Source organism: Aedes aegypti, chromosome 3, assembly GCF_002204515.2.
Source record: "Aedes aegypti strain LVP_AGWG chromosome 3, AaegL5.0 Primary Assembly, whole genome shotgun sequence".
NCBI classification, from domain to species: Eukaryota; Metazoa; Arthropoda; class Insecta; order Diptera; family Culicidae; genus Aedes; species Aedes aegypti.
In genome coordinates this window covers 209,937,223-209,962,299 of record NC_035109.1, presented here as the reverse complement: position 1 = coordinate 209,962,299, position 25,077 = coordinate 209,937,223, and the positions used below count along the sequence as shown (strand labels likewise).

At 39.2% G+C, this 25,077-nt stretch overlaps 2 protein-coding genes and 1 long non-coding RNA gene across 6 annotated transcripts in view; 1 reads left to right on the top strand and 2 right to left on the bottom strand.

Moving 5' to 3' along the window:
* Positions 1-1,713: 1,713 nt before the first annotated feature.
* Positions 1,714-18,729, bottom strand: LOC5572248 (Meckel syndrome type 1 protein). 2 transcript variants are annotated; one of them, XM_001653886.2, is made up of 6 exons: positions 18,326-18,729; positions 4,579-5,173; positions 2,361-2,646; positions 2,239-2,302; positions 2,032-2,185; positions 1,714-1,967 (listed from the first exon to the last, which is right to left on the bottom strand). In XM_001653886.2, the coding sequence occupies exons 1-6, from the start codon at positions 18,397-18,399 to the stop codon at positions 1,737-1,739; spliced, it is 1,404 nt and encodes a 467-aa protein (XP_001653936.2). In that variant the 5' UTR covers positions 18,400-18,729; the 3' UTR covers positions 1,714-1,736. The 2 variants fall into 2 exon arrangements, with proteins under 2 accessions (XP_001653936.2, XP_021704143.1); XM_021848451.1 differs by having other exon boundaries at positions 2,361-2,577.
* A 92-nt stretch (positions 18,730-18,821) lies between these two features.
* The window catches only part of LOC5572255 (rhomboid-related protein 2), a 41,906-nt gene continuing 35,650 nt past the window's right edge, over positions 18,822-25,077 (top strand). The window contains exons 1-2 of one of the 3 annotated variants that reach the window (XM_021848453.1): positions 18,822-18,899; positions 19,655-20,153. In XM_021848453.1, the coding sequence (XP_021704145.1) occupies positions 20,019-20,153 (135 nt within the window). In that variant the 5' untranslated portion in view covers positions 18,822-18,899; positions 19,655-20,018. Of the gene's footprint in view, positions 18,900-19,620; positions 20,154-25,077 lie in introns of those variants that run through there. The other 2 variants (XM_001653887.2, XM_021848452.1) reach the window with 2 other exon arrangements.
* LOC110677637 lies at positions 22,680-24,544 on the bottom strand. The gene is made up of 5 exons (XR_002501089.1): positions 23,771-24,544; positions 23,576-23,694; positions 23,360-23,492; positions 23,190-23,291; positions 22,680-23,131 (listed from the first exon to the last, which is right to left on the bottom strand). It is a non-coding gene; the product is annotated as an uncharacterized LOC110677637 (long non-coding RNA).

Sequence of the window (25,077 nt, the reverse complement as noted above, 5' to 3'; positions counted from 1 at the left end):
AACTTGCACGATGACTTGAATGACTATTTTATTAAAAATAAATAGTCTTACAATTTTTTCGCCGAACTTTCGCAAGTGTTCCTCAAAGAAAATAAGATTACGGTTTTAAGGCTACTAGCCTGTCATTTGTTTTGCAAGTCATGTTGACATAGCAGCTCGCAGTTTCAAAGTGAAAATCTCAGTCCTTATAGATCATATTGGTCCGGAAAAGTATCACTATATGCGCTGACATGCAGAAAGTATGCTGATACTTTTTCAGATGCATCAGTGCAATACCAACGGGTTTTCCTAAATTCGAAATTGTTACATGTTTATGCAACAATCATTAACGACACTACAAATTTCAATGACGGCCTACTTCGCCTTAATGACGTATTGATTAAAAATTTTGGCTGAGAAAATTACCCATGTTTTTAAGTGTGTTCTTCGAAATATGTCACAATTTATAGTAAAAAATTTGTAAACAATATTCAAAAAATATTTTTGTCAAAATACTTAAGAAGTAAGTTTAACTCATTGTTTTTCGAATGCACCATAGTGAGATTCAATTAAATTTGAAATCACCGAGATATGAACAAAACAATATTGTATGTTTTTTTTTCATGGAATCAACACAAGAGTGAACCCAAACTTTTGCACGGGGCGAATTTGATGATTTTTATATTCTAGTTACATTCCAGTTACATTTTCAGTTACATTCCAGTTACATTGCAGTTACATTCCAGTTACATTCCAGTGACACTCCCGTTACATTCCAGTTGCATTCAAGTTACATTCCAGTTACATTCCAGTTATATTCCAGTTACATTCCAGTTACATTCCTGTTACATTCCAGTTACATTCTAATTATATTTCAGTGACATTCTAGTTCCAGTTACATTTCATTGACTTTCCAGTAATATTCGAGTTACATTCTAGTTATATTCCAATGACATTCTAGTTATATTCCAATAACATTCCAGTTACATTCCAGTTTCATTTCAGTTGCGTTCCAGTTGCATTCCAGTTACATTCTAGTTGCATTCCAGTTACATTCCAGTTATATTCCAGTAACATTCCAGTAGAATCCAGTTACATTCCAGTTGCATCCAGTTGCATTCCAGTTACATTCCAGTTACATTCCAGTTACATTCCAGTTACATTCCAGTTATAATCCAGTTTGCATTCCAGTCGCATTCCAGTTACATTCCATAATATCCCAGTTGCATTCCAGTCGCATTCCAGTTACATTTCAGTTACATTCCAGTTTCATTCTAGTTACATTTCAGTTGCGTTCCACTTGCATTCCAGTTACTTTCCAGTTTCATTTCAGTTGCATTCCATTCCAGTACTTTTCAGTTACATTCCACTTACATTCAAGTATATTTCCAATTACATTCTAGTTACATTCGAGTTAAATTCCAGTAACTTTCCAATTACATTCCAGTTGAACTCCAGTTACATCCCAGTTATATTCCAGTAAAATTCAAGTTACATTCTCGTTACTTTCCAGTTACATTCATGTTATATTCCATTTACATTCCAGTTGCATTAGATTTACATACCATTTACATGGTTCCAGGTAGAGATGGATGCATGCATAGTATTGATAATGATGATGACCGTCTGATTTTGTGAGTATTTTGGAGTCAGGCTTAGGCCATTAGTATAAAAAATGAATTATTCATTAAATCAAGAATTTCGGTAGTTCGGAAAAAATTTAATACATCAAAATATTTTTGATATCAGCTAATCCTTTAATATTTAAGATTCACTACCTCCTCCAATCTCTCTCGAGCCCTTTGGTACGATTTGAGCAGCTCTTCGATTGTCACCACATTTGTTCGGAACTTCCCATGCTTCTTCGCATCCAGTCCCGTAAACTGAATTATTTGTGGCCTATGCTGCCTCATGATGTGACATTTAATTGCGAGTGTCCCTGCCATATCCGTGCAGCTTCCATAGCGATTGAGCAATGCTGAATCATTCTGAAAAACAAAAGTTACGTTCTATAAGTAGAAGTAGCAACATTACAATTCTTAAGAGGTATACTTGTCCGAAGAATTCCTTCAGGTTGATTTTTCTTCGACCGCCAACTAAGAAAGCTTCCAACTTATCGTAGAAACTTTGGTTATTCTCGATTTTAATGCACTTCAACGTTGTTTCCAATATTTGAGCTTCCAGTGGTATGATCAAATCAGCATTGCTGAAAATGCTAAAATTCAGTAATAATTCAAACACGAATATAAGAAGAAATACCCCAGTAAACGTTCCCGGTGCCAAGTATCAATAGAAATAACTTCAAAATACACTTTAATGCTCTCTGAAAAGGTTGAACATAGTTTAGAAATAGAGAAACTAAAATCACTTGACCCCCTTACCTCCGATGTCAAATCTTTCCGGAATTCTCAGAAGCAGTTCGTGGCATTGAGAATATTGCCACTTTCCATCGGTTTTCATGCTGCTGTGCGTACAACCGTCGATGAAACCGTTGACGATTTTTGCTTCGATCGGCAAGTCGAATGTGAACCGCACGTGTGTGTTATCGTATGAGAAGTTTTCCCCAGAAATCAACTCAAGCATCACCAGAAATTGCAGCTGGTGATTTTCAGGGTAGGAAAAATTATCTTTAGATAGAAGATCTTCACGGAGCGTTAATCTTGTAAGCTGCAAAATTGAACTTATGTTATTAAAGTGTACAAACACGATTTTTGCAATTAAAACGTGAAGTGATAGAGGACTATTTAGATTTATCAGGTCACATCGTATCATCCTCCATCGTTTTTTAAAGCTGCATACGATAGATCACGTTAAACTTTAGAAAATATGGTGGTGAATCTGCTCCCAAAACTATCCACCATTAAGGTGAAGTAGGCCGTCATTGAAATTAGTACGCGTCGTTGATGATTGTTGCTTACTCATCTCACGATTTCGAATCAAAGAAAATCAGTTGGTTTTGCACTGACACGGCTGAAAAAGTACCAGCATACTTTTTGCATGTTGGCGCGTACAGTAATTTTTTTTCAAGTTAATATAAACTATCAATAATGAGTTTTATCACTTTGAAATCACTCACTGCAAAGTCATCATTGCTGACAAAACGAATGACGGGCTACTTTGCCTTAACAATGTACAGTACCGGCGCCAACCTCGGTATAACATAACCTAGGTTGCCATTCACAACCGAACGTCTACATCACGTACAGCCAGTATCTCACGGCATCATTGCCGGAAGAGGGCGAGCTTCGGGTACGTTGAAGGAAGGACCGCTAGGCGAAGCATAGAAGCATCTTGACGAACTGAAGGTGATCGAAAGGTGGAAGCAGCACTACGACAAACACCTGAATGGCACAAAGGATGACAGCGAAAGAGATGGCTACGTCAACACGTCGGATGAAAGATACCAGACTGCTTCCACATAAAATAGGTGTTTTATGTATTTTGGACAGAGTGTTACGCGTATATAATTTGACCACCTCCATTTGATTTTGCCGTAAATGGCCAAATTATGTACACGTAACGGGCTGTTCAAATTACTTTGACCACCCTAATAATAAATAAGGGAGTAAGGGAAGTTAAGGATGCCATCGACCGGCTCAAGAACAACAAGACGGCTGTCAAAGCTAATATTGGAGCTGAACTCATCAAAATAAGCTCATTTGTCAGAATCAGGGAAATGGAGCAGCTAATGTTGATGTAAATGTAAAAACTATTGTGCGTTAATTATCCTAAATTCTGCCGTCACCTACTACCGATAGAAATTGAGTTTGAAGAAAGTTATCTAGCAGGTATCATCAACGACTGATTGACGGCGGACCTGATCTTCATTGTACGGTGAATCCTTCAGAAATGCCAGGTACTAGCCAAACATCGAATAGTTCCGATTGTACTTTAGCAGTGAACTCCAAACTTCGCTTTTGGTATAAATCTAGTTTCAGTAAAACTTTTTCGCTGATTAGGACGACTGTTTACGGATTGTTTTGATTCTCGAAAAAGTAACTTATAAACTTATCAACAACTTAACAAAGAACAAATTTGAATTTGAAATGAGATTGATTCTCAAAAGAGTAATTTACGAACCTATCGACAACTGTAATGTTTAGAACAAGTTTGAATTGAGTATCTTTCTGCAGAATTGCATGGACTTTCGTGCTTGCTGTTCAATATCGCTATAGAAAGTGTCTTGGACAGGGCCGGTTTTAACAACCAAGGTACGATTTTCACAAGATCCAGCCAACTTGTTTGCTTTGCGGATGATATGAATATTGCCGCGAAACTTAGGATCGCCCTTGGTGATGTGCAGAAGAACGATGCGTAGTGAACGAAAATGATCCACGAGCTCGACTGATTCCACGGCGAACCCAGTGTTCTGAAGGTGGCGAAAGCTGGAAGGATGCACTGGGCAAGACTACCGGACAGCCCTGCAAATTTATGGTACGCGTCGAATCCGCTAGAAACAGGAAGGCGTGAAACGCAGCAAGCGAGGTGCAGAAGGAGAGACACATCCATGTACCGAGTAAATACTCATAAACCTCCAAAATAAACCTTTAATCTGCGGTATATTACCTACATATTAAGTATTACTGATCAAGCATTTACCTTAACCATAAGCGCATCCTGAATCTGAACAGTCTCCCTCGAAACAGTGCGTTTTAGCTTACTATTCAGATCCTGAATCCCGAAGTGATACATCTGTCGACTATCACCTTGAATCTCCTTGTAGTATGGATTGATGGCCATACAATTGAAATCGGGATACACGAGCAGCATGTTCTCCTTTGCATTCCACTTAATGGCAAACAGGACAATTTCCGCTCCCAGATCGGCCATGATGAACATGCTTTCGTAATCATCTTCCGGCTCAACGGGTGATCGATTCACTCGGGTCGCCAGGCAAAGCTCGTCATCTGCTGCGTAGTTATCGTCTGTGGTGTAGGTGAAGATTTTACCTCGATTTTCCCGATCCGCCAATCCGGAGGACTTGATTGCATTATGGTATCTCTTTTGCAAATCACTACTGCAGTTCTCTTTGACGCCATAGTACTCGATTTCGTACTGACTGAACACTTTTTCTTGCCAAGTGATATCCAATTGTTCCTCTGCATTGCTGGATGGCTCGTCGAACAGGCTGGCCTCAGAAGATTGATCAAATTGCGGGATTTCTATCAGAGAATAAATTTTCTTCAGGGTTATTCTAAAATATAAAGAAAAGTAGCATTGTAGTATTCAACTATACATCAAAGACACATAACTGACATATTAATGTTCAAAATTTGAAGCAAACTTTATTGTGAAGAAATTTGTGGTGCGTGTTTGAACAACAAATTACGCGATTAGCCAAATTTTCTAAAATAGCAATACATCATTGGTGGCATTACTTCATATGTCAAATGTTGCCTAGATAAAACATTTAATGTTATCAGGATTTCAGTACGATACTCAATGAACATGAGCATTTAAAATTTAAAAGTCAATAACGGCGCCGGTCACGTCCTTACGGTCATCGGGAGAGGGAAAGAATATTAGTTAGACAACCATTGTTACTAGAGACCGAAGAATCTTCTGCATCTCCACATTTGTCTTGAAAAAGATATTGGTTTAGTGGGATGAAGCAAAGATGCGGGAGTCACCTTTGGTTGGTGATGCTATCCATGATACATATATTCACGCCTAACAGTCCCAGATTCGCGACACTATTCCACTGTGCTACGCGAGCGACACTATTGCCACTCTTTGTTTGCTTTGAAAGCTAGATTGTTTATCTCTAATGTAAACAATGTTTTTATATAGCGAGTACAAAAAAGCTTCAAAAGTCTGGCCTGTTGTGTATTGGCACAATGTGGGGCTCATGTTAGGCGTGCCTAACCACTAAAATACTACATCACGCGCTCCTCATCATCAGGAGAGGGCTGTGCTCATACACTTCGCCAGTCTCAGCCTCTAACACGGTGAATATGCATGTAAAAGGGCATCTACGGCTAAAGCGGCGCTTTCGAGGATGATGTCAAACAGCTCTGCTCTAATTGCCAGCAAACGCAAGCTCCTGGCAAGAGTGGCGCTTTCCATACTAAGGTATGGAGGACCAACCTGGTCAAAAGCGCTTAGAACGAATAGAAATCTGAAGCGGTTGGAAAGCACGTACAGGATCATGTGCTTAATAGTAGAAATTGCATACCGGACGGTATCTAAAGCGGCCGTGAGCATCATAGCCGGGATGACGCCCATCGGGCTCATCATCAAGGAAGATGTTCAATGCTTCAACCGACTGTACCCCGTTTGGCATAAAGTCGTTTGGCATAAGGTCGTTTGGCATAAAACTGTTTGGCATAGTGGTCGTTTGGCATAATGGTCGTTTGGCATAATAGCCGTTTGGCATAATGGTCATTTAACATAATGGCCATTTGGCATAATGATTGACTTAGAATGAATATCGGCATTTTTGATGCTTTTACTGAGATCAACACCACCGAGCCCATAGCAATTATTGGTAGCAATTGTTTGGTAGGTTCGCAACAAGCGTGTTCGTTCAGAGATTTTTCAAGCTCTGAATGCCAAAAATTGTTGTGAGATTAGAGAGCATTACTAAATAAAACTCGTTGCGGGTCTGGTGGAAGAACTTTGAATTGGAAGTGTACATCAAAAACACCGTTTATTATCGAAAGAATGAAGAAATTGTGATTGAAATGAAATATTTTCCTACATATCTCGAAAGGAGATCATGCATTTGCAAAAAAGGTTTGTAGAAAATTGGCAGGTTCTAAAGTAATTATCATTCTAATAGCACGTAGTGCAAGAATTGATATTACAGCAAAATATAAAAATGATTAGCATTTAGATTTACTTAATAATAAAACTTAATAATTGAAAACAGTATAAATAGAAAGAACAGCCTTTTTGAAAAGAAGGCAAAATTTATTATTGAACCAATAGAATATTGGACGCCAAATATTTTATAAAAAAGACAATTTACACCGTCTTCAGCACATAGGCTGCACAGACTGAACGATCACTAACATTAGGCAACGGACAACACGAAACACCCAGTAGCCCAGCGATAAATTTTTCGTTTGACGAAAAGTTTTCACCGACTGGAGCGGGAATTGAACCCACACCTCGTGGCACAATACGCCTAGACGACTGACGCCGCTAACCGCAAGGCCACGAAGCGGCAGAATAAAACGAAAAGACTTAAAAAATGCATTCAGAATCATCGAAAACATTGTGCTACTTTTCCCCGAATGTCGTTTCTCCGAATGTCAGTTCCTTGAATGCCAGTTCCCCGAATGACCCTTTTTGCCGAATTCCAATTCCCTGAATGACCCGTTTCCCCGAAAAGTGATACAGTTTAAATAGGTGCTATAATAGTCTTCAGTGGCTAGATAGTGAAAGAGCAAGAACGATAAGCAATCAAAAGAAGGGGGTTTTCTGTCATTCTCGGCATCTTGGCAAAAATGCTGAGGACGTTAAAACTCTAAACAACCACCAATTAAATAAAGAAGGGTGCATATTAGATGGCAAGTTCGTTCACCACCCTGAAATGTATAAAGTTACTTCAATTATGAGTGCTAAAAATTTCAAGGGGAATGGGCTAATCGGGGAAACGGGATATTCGGGGGAACGATTTCTCTTTTCGCTGATAACTTGAGCAGATCAATTTTATAGATTACTGCCCTTTTGTCAGTTGGAAACAAAAAAAAATAAATAAAAAATTTGTTCCAAAGAACAGCTTTTGTACAAAAGAAGGTGAAATTTATTTAAATTTTAAATCAACAGTTTTTATACCTGATATGATATAATCATAACTATGAAAAAAAAAACATGAAACGTTTGAAAGAAGGGTTGTGCTAAATATATCAAAATCTTCAGTGCAAAAATTTATTCCAATAGCGAAACATAAAAGATAATTTTTTGATAAATAATAAAATGCTTTTAGTTTTAAATTTCCTAATATGTTTTAGTTTATTCAAGATCATATGATTGTTGAATAAAATGTAATTTTGTACCAATTGACTCCAAAACAAGCCTTATATCATCAGCCAGATTCAATAGAAACGTAAAAACGAACGTCATCTTAAAAAATCTTGGTTTCAGACTCATTATGCCAAACGACTTTATGCCAAATGACCATTATGCCAAACGACTTCATGCCAAACGGCTTTATGCCAAACGACTTTATGGCAAATGACCTACCACCGCTTCAACCAAAGAGGTACCAAAGGAGTCCGCGACACGTGCAAAGAGGCAACGCTCAGAACTTGGCAGCAGGAATGGGATAACTCCACTAGGGGTAGATGGACTCATCGGCTAATACCAAATGTGTCAGAGTGGTATGGCTGAAACCATGAAGAAGTGCAGTACCTGCATAGGTTCGGGCACTCAGAATCTCCTGCGTGCCCCAATTATGCTGGTCGTGTTCGATTGCCCCCGTTTGACATGTACCGTAATCCGGGGTAACATTGATCAGTTTTTAGGATATTTCTTAAATATTTAAGTTTTATAGTTTTAAAACAAGTACCGCCACCAAGTACTGGGGCCCAGATAGCCGTAGCGGTAAACGCGCAGCTATTCAGCATGACCATGCTGAGGGTCGTGGGTTCGAATCCCGTTGGTCGAGGATCTTTTCGTAAAGGAAATTTTCTCGATTCCCATGGCATAGAGTATCTTCGTACCTGCCACACGATATACACATGCAAAAATGGTCAATCGGCAAAGAAAACTCTCAGTTAATAACTGTGGAAGTGCTCATAAGAACACTAATCTGAGAAGCAGGCTCCCTGTTGGGACGTAATGCCAGAAAGAAGAAGAAGAATTGCCACCCATAGCTCGTGACTATATACTGTATTTTGTTATTTAAAAGATTTAAGCATGATTACAAAAATGTTTTATGTGATTTTTTCATTTAGCTGATATGGGGTAACATTGATCATCCATGTAAACAACGTTTGGTAATATTGAAAATGTCGTTACTTACTTAAATTATGGCCACAGAAGCCGAGTATGATGTACAAACGCTTAAATTTCATTTACTTTTTGAGTTATTTTAAAATTAAAAACACCTCGAACAGCGGAATACACCTAAAGGTAGGCAATTTTCTAAGGAAATTATACATTCTTAACAGTAATTCGTTAATGTTGCCTAATTGAACATACTTATAAAAGTTTTGACAGCTGAATCGTTTTTGGCGATACCATTTTTTTAGTGAGAACCGCATTTTTCTTGCTCATATCACTTGCAGAACTTATGCGAGACATGAATCTTCGATAGTGTCATCCTTAACCATTGAAATCATTATTTCGCAAACTTGACAAATTTACGCATAAAATTAACGCAATTTTATATATATATATATATATATATATATATATATATATATATATATATATATATATATATATATATATATATATATATATATATATATGTATATATATATATATATATGTATATATATATATATATATATATATATATATATATATATATATATATATATATGTATATATATATATATATATATATATATATATATATATATATATATATGTGTATATATATATATATATATATATATATATATATATATACATATACATACAGTGGGATTCCGTTTTTGGCAACAAAGTCGAAATTTTCAGTTGCCAAAAACGGAACCGTGCCAAAATCGGAACCCATTTTTTTATTTTCAAAAATATCTTTTTTACGTTGTTCCATCATAATTATGGAACTAAATGATGACCAAACTTCCGAACGATCCATTTCGAAGTAGATTTCCGTAGGATAGGACTATGTTATAAATCTGAAGATCCGTTATATTTTTTTTTTTTTGATAGGCGTTCTACACACTTTTTATAGCTGAAATATCTTCAATGTTTTTTTATAAACTTTATGTATACTATGTGTATACCTAGGTCATGTAAAAACAATAATCGCATAAGTGACCTTTGTTCGATAACAGAACAATTCCTCAAAGTAGTGTAAGAATACAGAAATTTCATTGGAAGCGTATTTACAAAAAAAAGTTCTAGGTGTTACAAAACCGAATGATTCTAGTTAAATAAACTTAAAGAAAAAGAGGTTTCTATTTTAATCCCAAGCGTCGACTGACTACAGTCAAAGAGCACACAAAAACAGCTGAAATCATTTGCTGAAATGTGGGCTTCGTAGCCGTGAGGTTAGCGGCGTCAATCATTTAGGCGTATTGTACTACGGAGTGTAGGTTCGATTTCATGGAGGTTCGCCCCTTTCGGAGGAATCTTTTCGTCAAACAAAAACATTTCATCTTCAATAAATAGTTGTTCCGTGTGTCCGTTGTAGAATATAAGTGCAGCCTTTGTTTTAGGATGGTGTCTTTTAAATATGGATGAAAAATTCCTCTGAAAATTATTACAAAATGGTATAGAACCTGATTGTATTCTATACTAGCTTGCTAGGAATTCACGGAATCTTGCTCAGAATTCTTCGAATCTTACTTAGGAGCCAGATAGGAATTTACGAGCTTGCTAATCATTTTGAAGATAGCGCTTAAACTTTCAAGAATTCCGCTGCGATATTGCAGAAAATTCTCAAGTTTCCGATCAAAATTCTCAAAAGTTCATAAAAACTTTCCAGAGTGCCACTAGCAATTCCCACATTCCGCTGGAAACCTATTCAGAATCCTCAAGATCTCACAAAAAAATATAATTTCATGCCGCAAGCATACTTGAATTAAATCTTGATATGGCACGTAATACTGGATTACAATGTGGGATCGTTTCTTAAAAAAAAGTGATTTGCTTCTTTTGCTATGGTATGTTCTACATAAGCAATGCATGTAATTCTACAATAAGAAGAACAGTGAGCTGAAATAGCGAAACGAAATTGTAGTTGAAAACACTGTGTGTTTTTATACTTTTTGTTCCTCTTATGTCAATGTTGCTTTGTTAAGAAAAGCTGTTCCAAATCTGAAGAAAGCTGACTTTTACTAATTACAATTGTATACCGGCATACTCAAGTGGGCTGGTCATAAAGCGTGAATGCTTGAGAAAAGATGTTGGAACTCTAGTTGATACTAGTAGATACTCATATAGATTAATGACTTCATGAAACGGTACGACTATACGGCCATCTAAAATTAAATAAGCTTATACGGTGCTCCTACAAGTTGGTGACATTCTGAGAAATATCGGCGAAAATTGAACTCTGGAATGCGTTAAGCGTGAAGTTGGATTGCTGTTCAAATGACTTGAACAATTGACATAATAATATTTACAGAAAAATACAAATTTTAATGATATTGAAAAATGTTGCCAAAAACGGATCCATTTTGTTGCCAAAATCGGGGGGTGCCAAAAACGGAGCATGCCAAAAACGGAGCGTGCCAAAAACGGAATCCCACTGTATATATATATAAATTTTTAATAGCTCATATATATATATATATATATATATATATATATATATATATATATATATATATATATATATATATATATATATATATATATATATATATATATATATATATATATATAAGAAAGAGAAGCAACATTCATGCTTTGGAAATGTTTCATCAATAAATGATGATACCAACTTATTACGAGATGAGTCATTCCGATCAACGCTACCCCGCTGATCAATGATACCCCGGATTACGGTATGTCGTTTTTCATCACATATTTTATGCATGCACGTATATCGCCTACATTTTTGTACGTAGAAGGTCTTTTCGCGACATCTTATAAGCCTATGCATGCTGTAAAACTTTGACTTTTACTGGGCGCTCTGTTTTTAAATTGCGCGTGAGAGTCATCCAGATAGCACCAACACACAGCGCACAGTAAAAGTCAAGAGAACAAAAGAATTTATGGCATGTACAGAGGCTCATACGTGAAATTTTGCACATGTAAGCTTCGCATAACGCAAAATGTGATTTGATTATACATACATTTTGGTTATCTGGCTAGTCTCCGAAGGTGGACTTAGCCTACTCCGAAACTGGCCGGACAGATGCTAAAGCCGAATTTTACTAACAACGAGGTTCTGTGATTCCGGGGGAAGGAAACTTCCGGTTCATAGGCACCTCAACGACTGTTTGCCGGTAAAATTATTATTTATATAAAAAAATATTTAATTTGCTTCAAAAGCATGTACAAAGATTAATAATCGATTAAGTATTCATGTAGTAATGGTCATACAAAAATGATTTTTTTAGTAAAAAGAGTAAAAAAATTGAGAAAACTAATTTTAACTAAGACTAGTTTTGATATTACACAAATTTGGTATTCTACAAACTTTTCATAAATTTAATTTAGAAAAGAATGATGCTGACAGCTTTAAAATTGATTGGAAAATTACAAAGTTTTTAGACTTTACTGAAGGTTGTATTTCAAAATTGAAAATCCATCTTCAAGTCGCATCGCCACCTTTAAATCTTAATATTTTTGGCTCAAAATTTGAGGTTTGGGCTTACTCACAAATTTCATAACGGGTGGGTGGGTGTCCTCATGATGTTACGGCTCATACAAAATTTGTAGAATATTCATACAAAAAGCGTTATGAGGGGGTGGATGGGTATCAAAAATGGTCATTTGCAGCGTTATGAAATGTAATGAACCCTTTTCCTATTTATGTGATTTGAATGCAGAAGAGCACACGAATTTTTGGTTCTGATGACTTTTTTCCCTCTTAGGGCTAATTTCTTCACCCTCGCTTAGACCTTAAACCTAGTTTAATCATATGGGTAAACGTGTTTTACTGCTTAAGCGAAGGCGATGAAAACCGGCCCTTACTATTTGTTGGCGATCTGTCAAACACGATTCAATCCAGTTGAGGAGCTGGAAAATCAAGGACTATCTAGTCTGTCAAATGCCTTACCAACGAACGACCTCCAAAGAAACTATGTTGTACATTCGTTATGCTATTTTTTTGACTGAACACATTTTTATTTATGATTGGAATGCATGAAATAATAGCTATTCTCCTTCCTAGTGACATGTTGAACACCAAATTAATGGTGCTAAGTTTTTCAGTAAAACATGTAGGATTCCATCTGGCCCCGATTCTTTGGCGGAATCTAAATTTTCAGTCCTGTTAATATATGTAGCCTCGCGCAAATCATTTTTGTCAATATCTCTGAAAATTTTCAACCGATTTCAATAATTCATAGCTTTTTCAAACGCAAATAATGGCGCGTATACAATTGGTTTGAGATTTCATAAGGCCCAAACGCAATGATAGCGGAACGGCAACGGAATGCGGAACCGGTTCGCCAGTATGAATCACACCATCCCGACTGAGCTGACAACGGATGAAATTGAACCAACACTGAATCGACAAGCTTGTTGTAGTTCACGCTGGCGAACCGGTTCCGCATTCCGTTGCCGTTCCGCTAGCATTGCGTTTGGGCCTATAGAATTTTCGATTTTCAAGTAAGTTCAGATGAACCCAAACTTTTGCACGATACACCATACTGAGGGCTGAACCCAAACTTTTGCACGATGACTTGAATGACTATTTCATTGATTTTGACTAGTTTTCAGATTTTTCTGCAAAAATTTCGTGAGTGCTTTTCGAAGAATATAAGATTACGATTCTAATGACACCTTGTTTTAAAATTTTGGTCGATCCAATGTTGAGTAAATTAGCTATGTTTTTTCAGTGATTGATCCGTCGTTGATCGGCCCTCACGAAAACCAGCTTGGTATTCGCCGACGAAGCACTCCTCCAGCGGTCTCAATCTGTTGAACAGAACACGCGACATTATTTTGTACGCCGAATTGAGGAGCGTTATTCCTCGGTAATTGGCGCACTTTAATCTGTGGCCCTTCTTGTACAGTGGGCAGATGAGGCCCTCCAGTCAGCTAGCAGGCAATTCTTCTTCCTCCCATATCCGTAACAGCGTACGGTGCAGTATTTCGTACAGCTGCTCACTACTGTGCTTGAAAAGTTCGGCCGGGAGCTCGTCTTTTCCAGCAGCCTTACAGTTCTTCAACTCCTTAATCGCTCTTCTAACCTCATCTAGGGTCGGGGGCTCCAGAGCTTGTCCATCGTTGCTGATGATTAATCTGTTCTCAGACGCGCTCAAGTTCTCTCCGTTCAACAATAGCTCGAAGTGTTCTTTCCACCTGGCAGCCACCAAGGTTTTGTCTGTCAGCAAGTTACCTTCGCGGTCGTTGCACATGACGGTAGACGCGCAGTTTTTCTCCGTACGTCATTGACGGTTTCGTAAAATCTCATTCAATATCATTATGTTCCATGCTGTTTTGCGCCTCAGTAATGATGTCTTCTTCATACTGCCTTTTCTTTCTGTGGTGAATTCGTTTCTCGGCTACTCTAGCTTCCTTGTACCGCTCTCTATTCTGCCGGGTACCAGACACTAACATCCGGCTTCTGGCAACATTCTTCTCATGCGACACATTCTGGCACTCCTCATCAAACCATCCGTTTCTGGGTCGTCTCTGAGCAGTACCTATCACCTCTCGCGCTGCTGTGCTCATCGCACCGTGGATAGACTTCCACAGATTGTTGAGGTTGTCGCCTTATCCGCTCATCAAGCTTCCGGCGGTACTCGTCTGCTACACCTTCTGTTGATAAGCGCTGGATATTGAAACGCAACGGTCGCTGTGTTCTTGTGTTCGCCACGGTAGACAACCGTGCACGAATTTTACTAACAACGAGATAGTAATCATCAACTCTGGTTTGGGCCTCTAAAGGTCCTCACATCTATGACATCCGAGAAATGCCGACCGTCCACCAAAACGTGGTCTATTTGGTTGCAGAGCTCGCCACTTGGGTGCATCCAGGTGTGCTTTCGGATGTCTTTACGTGCAAAGTAGGTGCTACTGATGGCCATCCGTTGGCTACAGCGAAAGTTATTAGTCATAGGCCGTTGTCATTGGTGGCGGAGTGAAGGCTCTCTGTTCCAATTATTGGGCGGAAAAAATCCTCTCTTCCGACCTGAGCGTTAGCATCCCCGATAACAACTTTTACGTCATGTTTTGGGCACTCTCTGTAGGTCTTGTCGAGACAATCATGAAACGCATCCTTCGTGTCGTCGGGTTTATCGTTTGTCGGCGCATAGATATTGATCAGACTGTAGTTGAAGAATTTGCCCCGTATCCTCAATACGCAGATTCGTTCAATAATCGGTTTCCATCTCATAACTCGCTTCATCTGTTTCCCGATCACTATGAATCCAACACCATGCTCTGCTTTATCGCTGCCACTATGGTAGATGTTGTATTTGAAAGCTGTGTTGGCCGCGGGATCCATTGCCCTGAATTCACTCCAACCTTCTGCAATTCACAAGCCAAAAGGCTCACTCGTCCGGGTTCATTTAACGTCCTGACATTCCAGGTACTGAGTTTCCAATCATTGTCCTTATTTCGTAGCTCCTTTCTCCATTTTTCGTGGTAGGTAAGAAATTCGATATGCTACCTTACCAGGGTCACGATACCGCTGGATGCCAGAACAGACGCTGTTTGAGCCGCACCTCCTTGGTGGACAGACGCTCGAGACGCACCTCCTCACTCTAGCTGATGTCATAATGACAACAATGCCCAGGCTGCACTACCAGCTAAGTACGCAACCCTTAGCTGGCGGTCTTTGTCATCGTTTGACCCGTAGAAGCGTGAGGTAGGGACTTGTGAGGACCAGAGATATGTTGGACGCTCCTTCCTAGTTGTCGGCTCACCATTTCACAGCAGATACCATCCTTACCAGCAGCTTTATTGATCTTGAGCTGGTGAATGGCATCCTTAACCTCCCTCAAAGTGGGGGCTGGATGGTTTCCATAGTTCGCAGTACTGACGAAGATGCCTTCCTCCGTGGTCCCGTCCTTCATTGCCTGTGTTTTCAGCGCCATTCAGGTGCTCGTCGAAGTGCTGCTTCCACCTTTCGAACACCTTACGCTCGTCCGTCAAAATGCTCCCATCCTTATCCCTGCACATCTCGGCTCGTGGCACGAAGCCGTTGCGGGATGCGTTGAGCTTCTGATAGAACTTACGTGTTTCTTGAGACCGGCACAGCTGTTCTATCTCCTCGCACTCCGTCTCCTCAAGGCGGCGTTTTTTCTCCCGAAAGAGGCGGGTCTGCTGTTGCCGTTTCCGTCTATAACGTTCCACGTTCTGTCGGGTCCCTTGCCGCAGCATGACCGCCCGCGCTGCATTTTTCTCCTCCAGAATCTGTCTACATTCCTCGTCGAATCAGTCGTTCCGTCGACTCCGTCCCACGTACCCGACGTTGCTCTCAGCTGCATTGTTGATGGCTGCCTTCAATGTTCTCCAACAGTCCTCAAGAGGGGCTTCATCCAGCACACCCTCTTCCGGTAATGCAGACTCGAGGTGCTGCGCGTATACCGCTGCGACATCTGGTTACTTGAGCTGCTCTAGGTCGTACCGGGGCGGCCGTCGGTACCGTACGTTGTTAACGACGGAGAGTTTTGGGTACAGTTTAACAATCACCAGATAGTGGTCAGAGTCGATAGTAGCGCCACGATAGGTCCTGACGTCGATAATGTCGGAGAACTGCCGTCCATCAATCAGAACGTGGTTGATTTGTGATTCTGTCTGCTGTGGTGATCTCCAGGTGTATCGGTATTTAAGGCTGTGCTGGAAGTAGGTGCTACGGATGACCATATTCTTGGAGGCGGCAAAATCAATTAGTCGTAAGCCGTTTTCGTTCGTCAGCCGGTGGGCGTTGAACTTTCCAATCGTCGGTCTGAACTTCTCCTCCTGGCCAACCTGAGCGTTTGAATCTCCTATGATGATTTTGACGTCATGGCTTGGGCAGCTGTCGTACTCGCGTTCGAGCTGCGCCTAAAAAGCGTCTTTATCACCATCAGTGCTTCCGGAGTGAGGGCTGTGCACGTTTATTATGCTGAAGTTTCCCCTAAATGTCCGGAGGACCATAGTGTGCAGTTTAGCTTAGAGTCCTTCTCTGGCACTCGAACGATGATCAGCCGTACGCATCATGTACGCATATTTATCAATCTACAACAAATAATAAATGTTTTCCTTTTTTTTTCAAATGTTTCAATTGGTAATTATGAAAATAATACAAGGAAAGTAGAATCGATTTTATTACAACATCATTGCCAATTTTGATGTTTGGATTATTGGAGGACTAAATAATCAACAGTATCCAGGCGTAGGTTATTTTTCATATCAGTTCTATTTTAGTACTTCATCAGGACGTACTTCCACCCTAAAAAATCTGCTCATATAATTTCCGTTCAAATTTAAAATATTTTTCTCTAAAAATCGGTGAAAAATGATTAAATGATATCTGGAACAAGCCATTTTGGAAAAAAAAAATATCTAGATTGTCGAACTTTCCAGTCAATTTCTAACAATCATTGATTTCGATAACCTCCAAAAATCCTTATTAGTGTGAAATTTAATTATTTAAGTGTCTTTTTTATCTACACATTGTACAATATTATTCGAACGATGTACAGAAAACCGTTTGCGATTTGATTGATAAATTATAAGTATATAGCATGTACAAGGTATCCAATTTATAAAATTAACAATCCTTAAGCTAAGTATGGGGGGCCCAGATAGCCGTAGCGATAAACGCGCAGCTATTCAGCATGACCAAGCTGAGGGTCGTGGGTTCGAATCCCACCGGTCGAGGATCTTTTCGGGTTGGAAATTTTCTCGACTTCCCAGGGCATAGAGTATCTTCGTACCTGCCACGCGATATACACATGCAAAAATGGTCATTGGCATAGTAAGCTCTCAGTGAATAACTGTGGAAGTGCTCATAAGAACACTCAGCTGAGAAGCAGGCTCTGTCCCAGTGGGGACGTAACGCCAGAAAGAAGAAGAAGAAGCTAAGTATGCTGTTTCGCTCAAGAGAAGTAATGGAAATTCCTTGACTGGATGGGTCAAGAAATTTCCTACAGAGAGCCCCATTCGAAATGACATTTCTTCTCAACTGCGTACTGCGATTAAAGAAATGTGATTTGCTTGACCAATTTTTGGAAGAAATTTTCCACGCATCGAGATAGGCGATTACTTTTCTTGTCAATAGCAAACCAGCCTTTAAGATGAAGATGAATCGAAACCAAACCTCAAATTTTCAAGAGCACAAATCTGGAGAACCGAACACACGTTTGAGCTGAATACTTAATCGAGTGACTAATCGATTAAGTTTTCAGCTTAAACGGATTTTTGGTCCTCCAGATTTGTGCTCTTGAAAATTTGAGGTTTGGCTTCGATTCATCTTCACTTTAAACGTTTTCCATACAAAGTGAGTGTCCGGAATTTGAAGCTGTCTGTATTTCGAAACAGAACGGTATTCTTGAAAGATTATTAATAATAATTGATAATATTAATCAAGAATTTAATAAAAGAGTTATTTTACCTGAATTTCCAGTTGTTCACTAGTCCATTCGTGCGGTACACTCCAGTTTTGAAGCATTTTTGTCGAGAAAACATGATTAATATTCCATAAGCGTAGAAAACTGCCTATCTAGTTATTGCTCTCAGGCTCACGTGTATCCATTGTTTGCTACATTTACGGTATCCATAGCGACCGCGCACTGTCATATGAAACATTTCATCCATTCGAGCGAAACGTTTCACATTCATGACCACGCCTTCCCAAACGATTCACAGTAATGTTCACATCACTGTCCGCTCGCGAAATGCATCCGAATCGGTTTGACAGCTTGAATGAATTCAACACTACAAATACCGTTACAATGATGCTCTTTGTTTACATGGACAACGTATACCGTTTTCACTATTACTATCAATGTACAGTTCGCAACTCTCCTATTTCCGTCTCTCTCGCTCTCTTTGTCCTGATGCGGTTCCTTTTAATCGTGATGCTGTTATTATGAATGAGATCATAGTGCACGATAAACAGTGAATACCTAAGCATCAGAAGAATGCCCTACTTAGCAATTATTTTGGGCAACGATGCTTAAATTTCAGTGAGTTTGACTAAAGTTGTTGGCGAAACAATAATTATTTGGTATTTCACATTGAACAGTAAAACAATTGTGTAATTTTTGTGATTTTATGTCACCAACGATATCGTCGCGAATACCTGAATTATTATTATACTGTTTGATCAATCACACATCGAGAGAGAGGTGTGTCTGTCGGTGTGACACATTTACGGACTTAGACACAGTGCTGGATCATACATTTGAAATATTTTCGATTTTCCATACAACATGTAGTATCTTGAGAAAAGTGTTGTAGATTTAGACGAGATGAACCAGTTTGCTCAATAGAGTGTGTGCGGGACTTTCACATTTTCATATCGTTTTTAGTTTTTCTTCAAAAATTTCATTTTTGTCAAATTGGTAAAACTTTTGAAATCGTGTTTTGACAAAATACTTATAAAAATATGAGGTGGTTAGAAGGAAAAGGGTGTAAATGGCAGGAACCTAGTTTTGGGGAAATCGATTTTGAAGTTTTTTTTTTCAAAAATTTGTCATCACATACAAATTGTACAGAAGCTAAAAATAAACAATCACTTCCGGGTTATGTTGTTTTTTCTGTTGGACGAAAAAAATCACAGATTTTCTTAGTATTATGAACTCAAAACCGACCTAAATGTCCATACCAAAGTTGATAATTTTGTATGAAAATCGAAAAAGTTTCGAATGTATTTTTCGTCACTGTCGGTAGATATCAACCTATATACCAAACATTTGAATCGCAATCGAATGGAATAAAGCACCGCTAGCTGCCAGTCAGTGATAATGAGTCACTAATCAGTAGAACGTGGATAAGACTGGTCGGGTTTTGTCGCCGTGGAGAAGTCACTGGACAGAGTTTCGCAATTAAAAATTGCTGAGACCGAGAGCTGCGGGGCTGTGGCCTTTTTTTTCTTGTGGTAGATGAGGAGATTTCAAAAATCGCATTCTCATAGTGATGAAACAAAGTGAAAGTTCCCTCAGCTAGTGGTGTCCAGTGAGCGTTTTAACCCTATAAACATAGTATTTATTTGCACACAAGTTCGAGCTTCCGTTCGCGGCGTACTTTGGCGGCCCGAAACTTATCTTATCAATCGCGGGACTAAATTAATTTGGAGCTGTAATATGGCCGCGTATCTGAACAACCAGCAGCAAATGCAGCGTCCCATGGATTCACCGCACGAAATCATTCCCCTTCAACGTATGACCACTCGGGAGGAGGCCACGGAACGACAACGGATTCGGGATATCTTCGACAAAGTAAGTTTCGAAATGATGAACGTAGCCGGGATTTTCATTAAGGGGGAAAAGGGGAGCGAGTGACCTCAAGATTGCTTTCATGATTTTCACGTTTAAACGATCATTTTCAAACCCTTATTACATGGGAAGTTAAACTATTGTCGTTTTCGTTTTAAGGAACTGGGTCGGTGATCAACACATAAACAAGCCAATGTCAAATAAATTGTAGTGCGGTCGAACCTGAATCGGGTTGGGGTTGAAACTGTTATTCAGAACGGGTTGCGCCATATGAATGCTAGCCATTCTAGGGCAAATGTACCATTAATGGTGCACCTAAGCGAAAACTGCTAAAACATGGTGATAAAATCATGAATTATATGATTTTAGCGTATCAATCGCTAGATCTCAAATCCTTCTATCATTCAAATGTATAAAAATCACGATTCATTTGAAATTTCCCTGCAAAAAGCCTTGCACCAACAATAGAAACACTGTTCCTTTAGTGGAGGTATGTTTTAAGAATGGTTCGTTTAGTGGCGCAAACCATTGATTTCTTATGGGACCCTCCACTATGGGTAGTACCCATTGGGTACTGATGCACCACTATAGGCGCAAAGGAGCAAAAAATTTAAGCAAAATAATTGTTTAAAATAGGTTTATGGTTAAATTTCATGAATATTTTTCGATAACTTGTATCATTTTCACATCGTACATCATAGAAAAATATCACATAGCCATAAAAAAGTGCGAAACATGTCAAAACACACTACCTCCACTATTGGAGCTACCTCCACTAAGGGAGCGTTTGCCCTATTTATTCACAGAGTACAAATTTCAGTACCGTAATCCGGGGGTGAAATTGACCAGTTCAGAACTGAATTACAATCCTTAGCTAGGCCTAGGCTTCTAACCATTTCGTTCACAACATAGAATTTCAATATTTTCAGAACTGGTAGCGAGTCATTGTGGTAACTTAGTCACTTTTTTTCGACCTGGTCACTAAAAAGTCAATATATATATATATATATATATATATATATATATATATATATATATATATATATATATATATATATATATATATAAAACAAAAAAAAAACAAACTCCTTTTCTATGCTGGTACGATCTTGCTGCTATGAGAGGGCTTTACCCATTAGCCGGGCTTAGCCCTGGGGACCAAAGGTACACCGTTGTGATAGAATCACATTTTTAATGCCACGTTTAGATTTACCGTGTATATCTCGGAAGTGATGCATCTCAGCTAAATTTTACTTGAGTATTTTTCGATACAAATTTTTCATATTTAGAAATATATAGTTATTTTTCTGTACGCACTAAAAATATCGTTTTACATAAATTCGTTACATTTATTTTTTTAAATAATTTATTTTTCATCCAAAAATTTTCCGTTGAGGCATTGTGCAAGAAATTACAAACAATATGCTGCAAAACATATCCAAAAATTAAAAACATCAATTTTGCGGTTTTTAAGAACAATGAACTTCAAATTTTCATTTGAAAATTTCGTTTATTTTTTTTTACCGTGCATACTTTTTTAAATACTTTAGTATATAGGTTTTGATCAAACAATAAACAATTCAGCTACGATTCACTCAATCAAAATAAAATATTTCTGGAATGGAGAAACACGAAATATGTTTGAAAAGGGCCTATTTTACTTTTTTTATTTGAAAATGTTATATAGATATGAGTATATCTCGAAATTGATGCAACCTAGAAAAAATTTACTTAAGTACTTTTCGATTGCAATTTTTCTGTACTTTCAAATAATCACATAAAAATTTATTGTTTTCCTCTATTTCGATTTATTTTTCAAAATCTGTAATTTTTTAAAAAATCATAACTTTTTTGTCCATAATTCTTCCATTTTGAAACATAGTGCAATAAATCACATAAGTTGTCCCCTAAAACATATCCAAAAATAAAAAAATCGAAACTGCGTTTCTGGAGAAAATCGATTTCAAAATTTTGTTTTTGAAATAAAAAATTTTCTGTAACTTTTTTACCGTGCATATTTTTCTCCATATAGTCCTGAGCAATACCTACAACTTTGTAGAAGATCTCAAATCGATCGGACAAACCGTTTTCGAGTTACTGTTTTTTGAAGATTTACTATGCATTTTCCGATACGCCCTTCTCAAAAATAAGGCGTGGTTCAAAATGGCGGTCTGAAGGTGCAAAATGGCATTTTTGGTCATAAAGAATCTGTATGCAAATTTTCAGGCGATTCAAAATATACAAAAATTTAATTAAAAAAAATCGTCATGTTCGGTGGAATTGCTCTCATTCGAAAACTAATTTTAATCCGTCGGGTAGCCGTTCGAATCTTTTAATTTCGAATGGATCTACCCAAGGAAAATCATATGCCGATATCGTAGCAGGTCATTTGAACTCCTCGCCATTTCATACTATGAGTACCCGTGTTGCAAGTTTCCCGGTAGCGGTAGAGCCGAACTACCATTAGCGAAAAGGATTTGTCACAAACACCGAGGGCTATGAGGCTCAACTCAAATCACAAATACGCAATTCTCATTTCAAAAGTTTGTATTGTCTGTTTTGCTCATATCTCCCTCCTAATCTGTGGTCCTAACCTCCTGCGCTATCTTAATGTGTGTTCTTATAATCAATTGGCATCGATCTTACTTAATCACTCACGGTTACCGCTCACAGCTGGTTTATGCCACCGGCCTGTCGCACAACCCGGTCATCACTTGGCCACGCGTGCACCGCCGCATGCTCGTTCCATTCTCGGCGATCGACATGACTGCCTCGACCCTGTGGGCTGGCAGCTGGCAAGACTCCTCCGATCAGCCTTGTCGCACCGCAAGCACTCGTTTGGGAACCGCTGCTTCCTCCCTAGCACCGTGTGTGCCGATATACTGACGCTGACGGAAGCGCGTTTCTGGGCGTGGTGACGCTCGAACTGGGCCTGAATTCCTGACTTGAGACGACTGACACTGCAATAAGAAAAAAGAACCCTGGAGGCATTTGACCGTTAACGATCCGTCTCCACAGGTTATTCAGCGACTGGCTTACCCTTTGAGGGGTTCTTATTGTCCGACGAAACTTTGTCTTGATCGCTCCGGTCGTGTTGCGTGATTTAGCCAGTTTACGGGGTGCTGTTTGCCTCAAAGCGTCCTAACGAACAACAGATGCGATTAGTACGGCGATCCAAATGATGGTCGGAACAAGGGTTTTTTGCTCACCTATTCGATTGAGCCTGGAACGGCCTCTGCTCGCGCCGCCGAAGATCGATCCGGTCGTTTCAATGGTTCTTCTATTGATCGTTCCAGTCTCGCGATACTTGCGTCCAGTCCAACGATACGTGGGGTCCAAAAGCTAACAAAATGGTCGTCATTAGAACAATGGTCAACCGAGGGGATCCTTTGGGCATCCTTAGGTTGCCCACAATGGTTTCTCACCTGATCTCGATTGCGTCCGGTGCCCGACGTCAAGGAATAATTTTGCCCGATTCTTGCCAATCCGCTCTCCGATCTTCGTTAGTCGTGATCTGCTGAAAAACACACGCTGGATGCGCTCACTTCAAAGATGGCGGATGTTAGCTTTGGGTTGAAGTGGAACAATGGTTTCAATTGTCACTTGAATTTTCTGCTCACCTTCTTTTGGGAGCGATCTTTTCCCGAATTCACAATCTGCGCGGCCAAACGTAGCCAGAATGCGCTTTGCCGAAGGATCACAATTATTTCCTGATCACTTCACCGGATTTGAATTGTTTTTCGCAAGCGAGACTAACTGCGAGCGACTTGATTTACGGACGAACACCAACTAATTCCGATTCGATGCGATCGTTTGTCCATCCCGTATGAGGACTTGTGTGAGTCGGTGTCTGGTTAGGCCGAAATGCAACCAACACCATCGGCGAGACGAATGTTCTCAAATTGTGTGCTCTCCCGCTTCTTCTCGCTTACTCTCGAAACATCGTAGTGGTGATGTCTGTTTGCCTGTGTTGAAGTCGTTCTGTGAGGGTTGATGGATTGCCTTCCTTTTGCTGATGATCTCTCGTGGTATGGTAGCAGCCATGCGCCCACGGCAAGCTGGTTTTGCGCTTTTGCCTTGCTGCCACTTATGGACGTATTGGTATTGGTATTGGTGTACGAGTGTACGGCATGTGCGGGGCTGGTGATGACTGTCATTGAACGATTTCCATCATCATGTTCTTTTGCGCGGAGGTTTTCATAACGCAAACTGCGGAGCGATTTTAATTACCTTGACTTTTGCCGATAATACAAAGTTTGCTTAACATCTAATTTGGTCATAATTACATAGTTCTTCAGCAAAACAATTACAAACGTAACACAACTCTACCGTAGCGGAAGAATTTTTCATAAATCGATGAAGAAGCGATTTATGAAAAATTCACAAAATCTTCAATCATCCTATTAGGATGATGGTCAGAGACAAGTCGGTCAACTAAACCCTTGAGCAGACCTCAACTCAATTCTGGTTCCTCAACTAACTAAACTCATATCCGCAAGCCTTGGTTGCTTGCCAAATCAAATCTACACTATCGTCTGAACAGCATAATCTTAATCCTAGACTCGATACTACGCCAGCTGCGCCTGGCAGAATCTTCGACCTCTCAAATCGTCTCTGACCAAAGTCCTTGTCCAGCTTCCACAAACCCGCTCAAACTACGGCAAAACATTCAAATCGGATTCTAGCCTATTGTATTGACTATAATAGGCTTAATCGCACACTAAACATAGAAGCTATTTACAGATTATATACAAGGACTACATTGGTTTGTTTTGGTTTGTGCATAAACACTGAGTAAAGAAGCATTTCCGCGACTAAATCGTCATGAGCCCGAAAATGGGGTTTTACCGCGCCCCTGGTCGCGTTACCTTGGGATGAAGATTTCATGACGACCCCCAGATCTTTACCCCTGGCCACGCATTTAAAT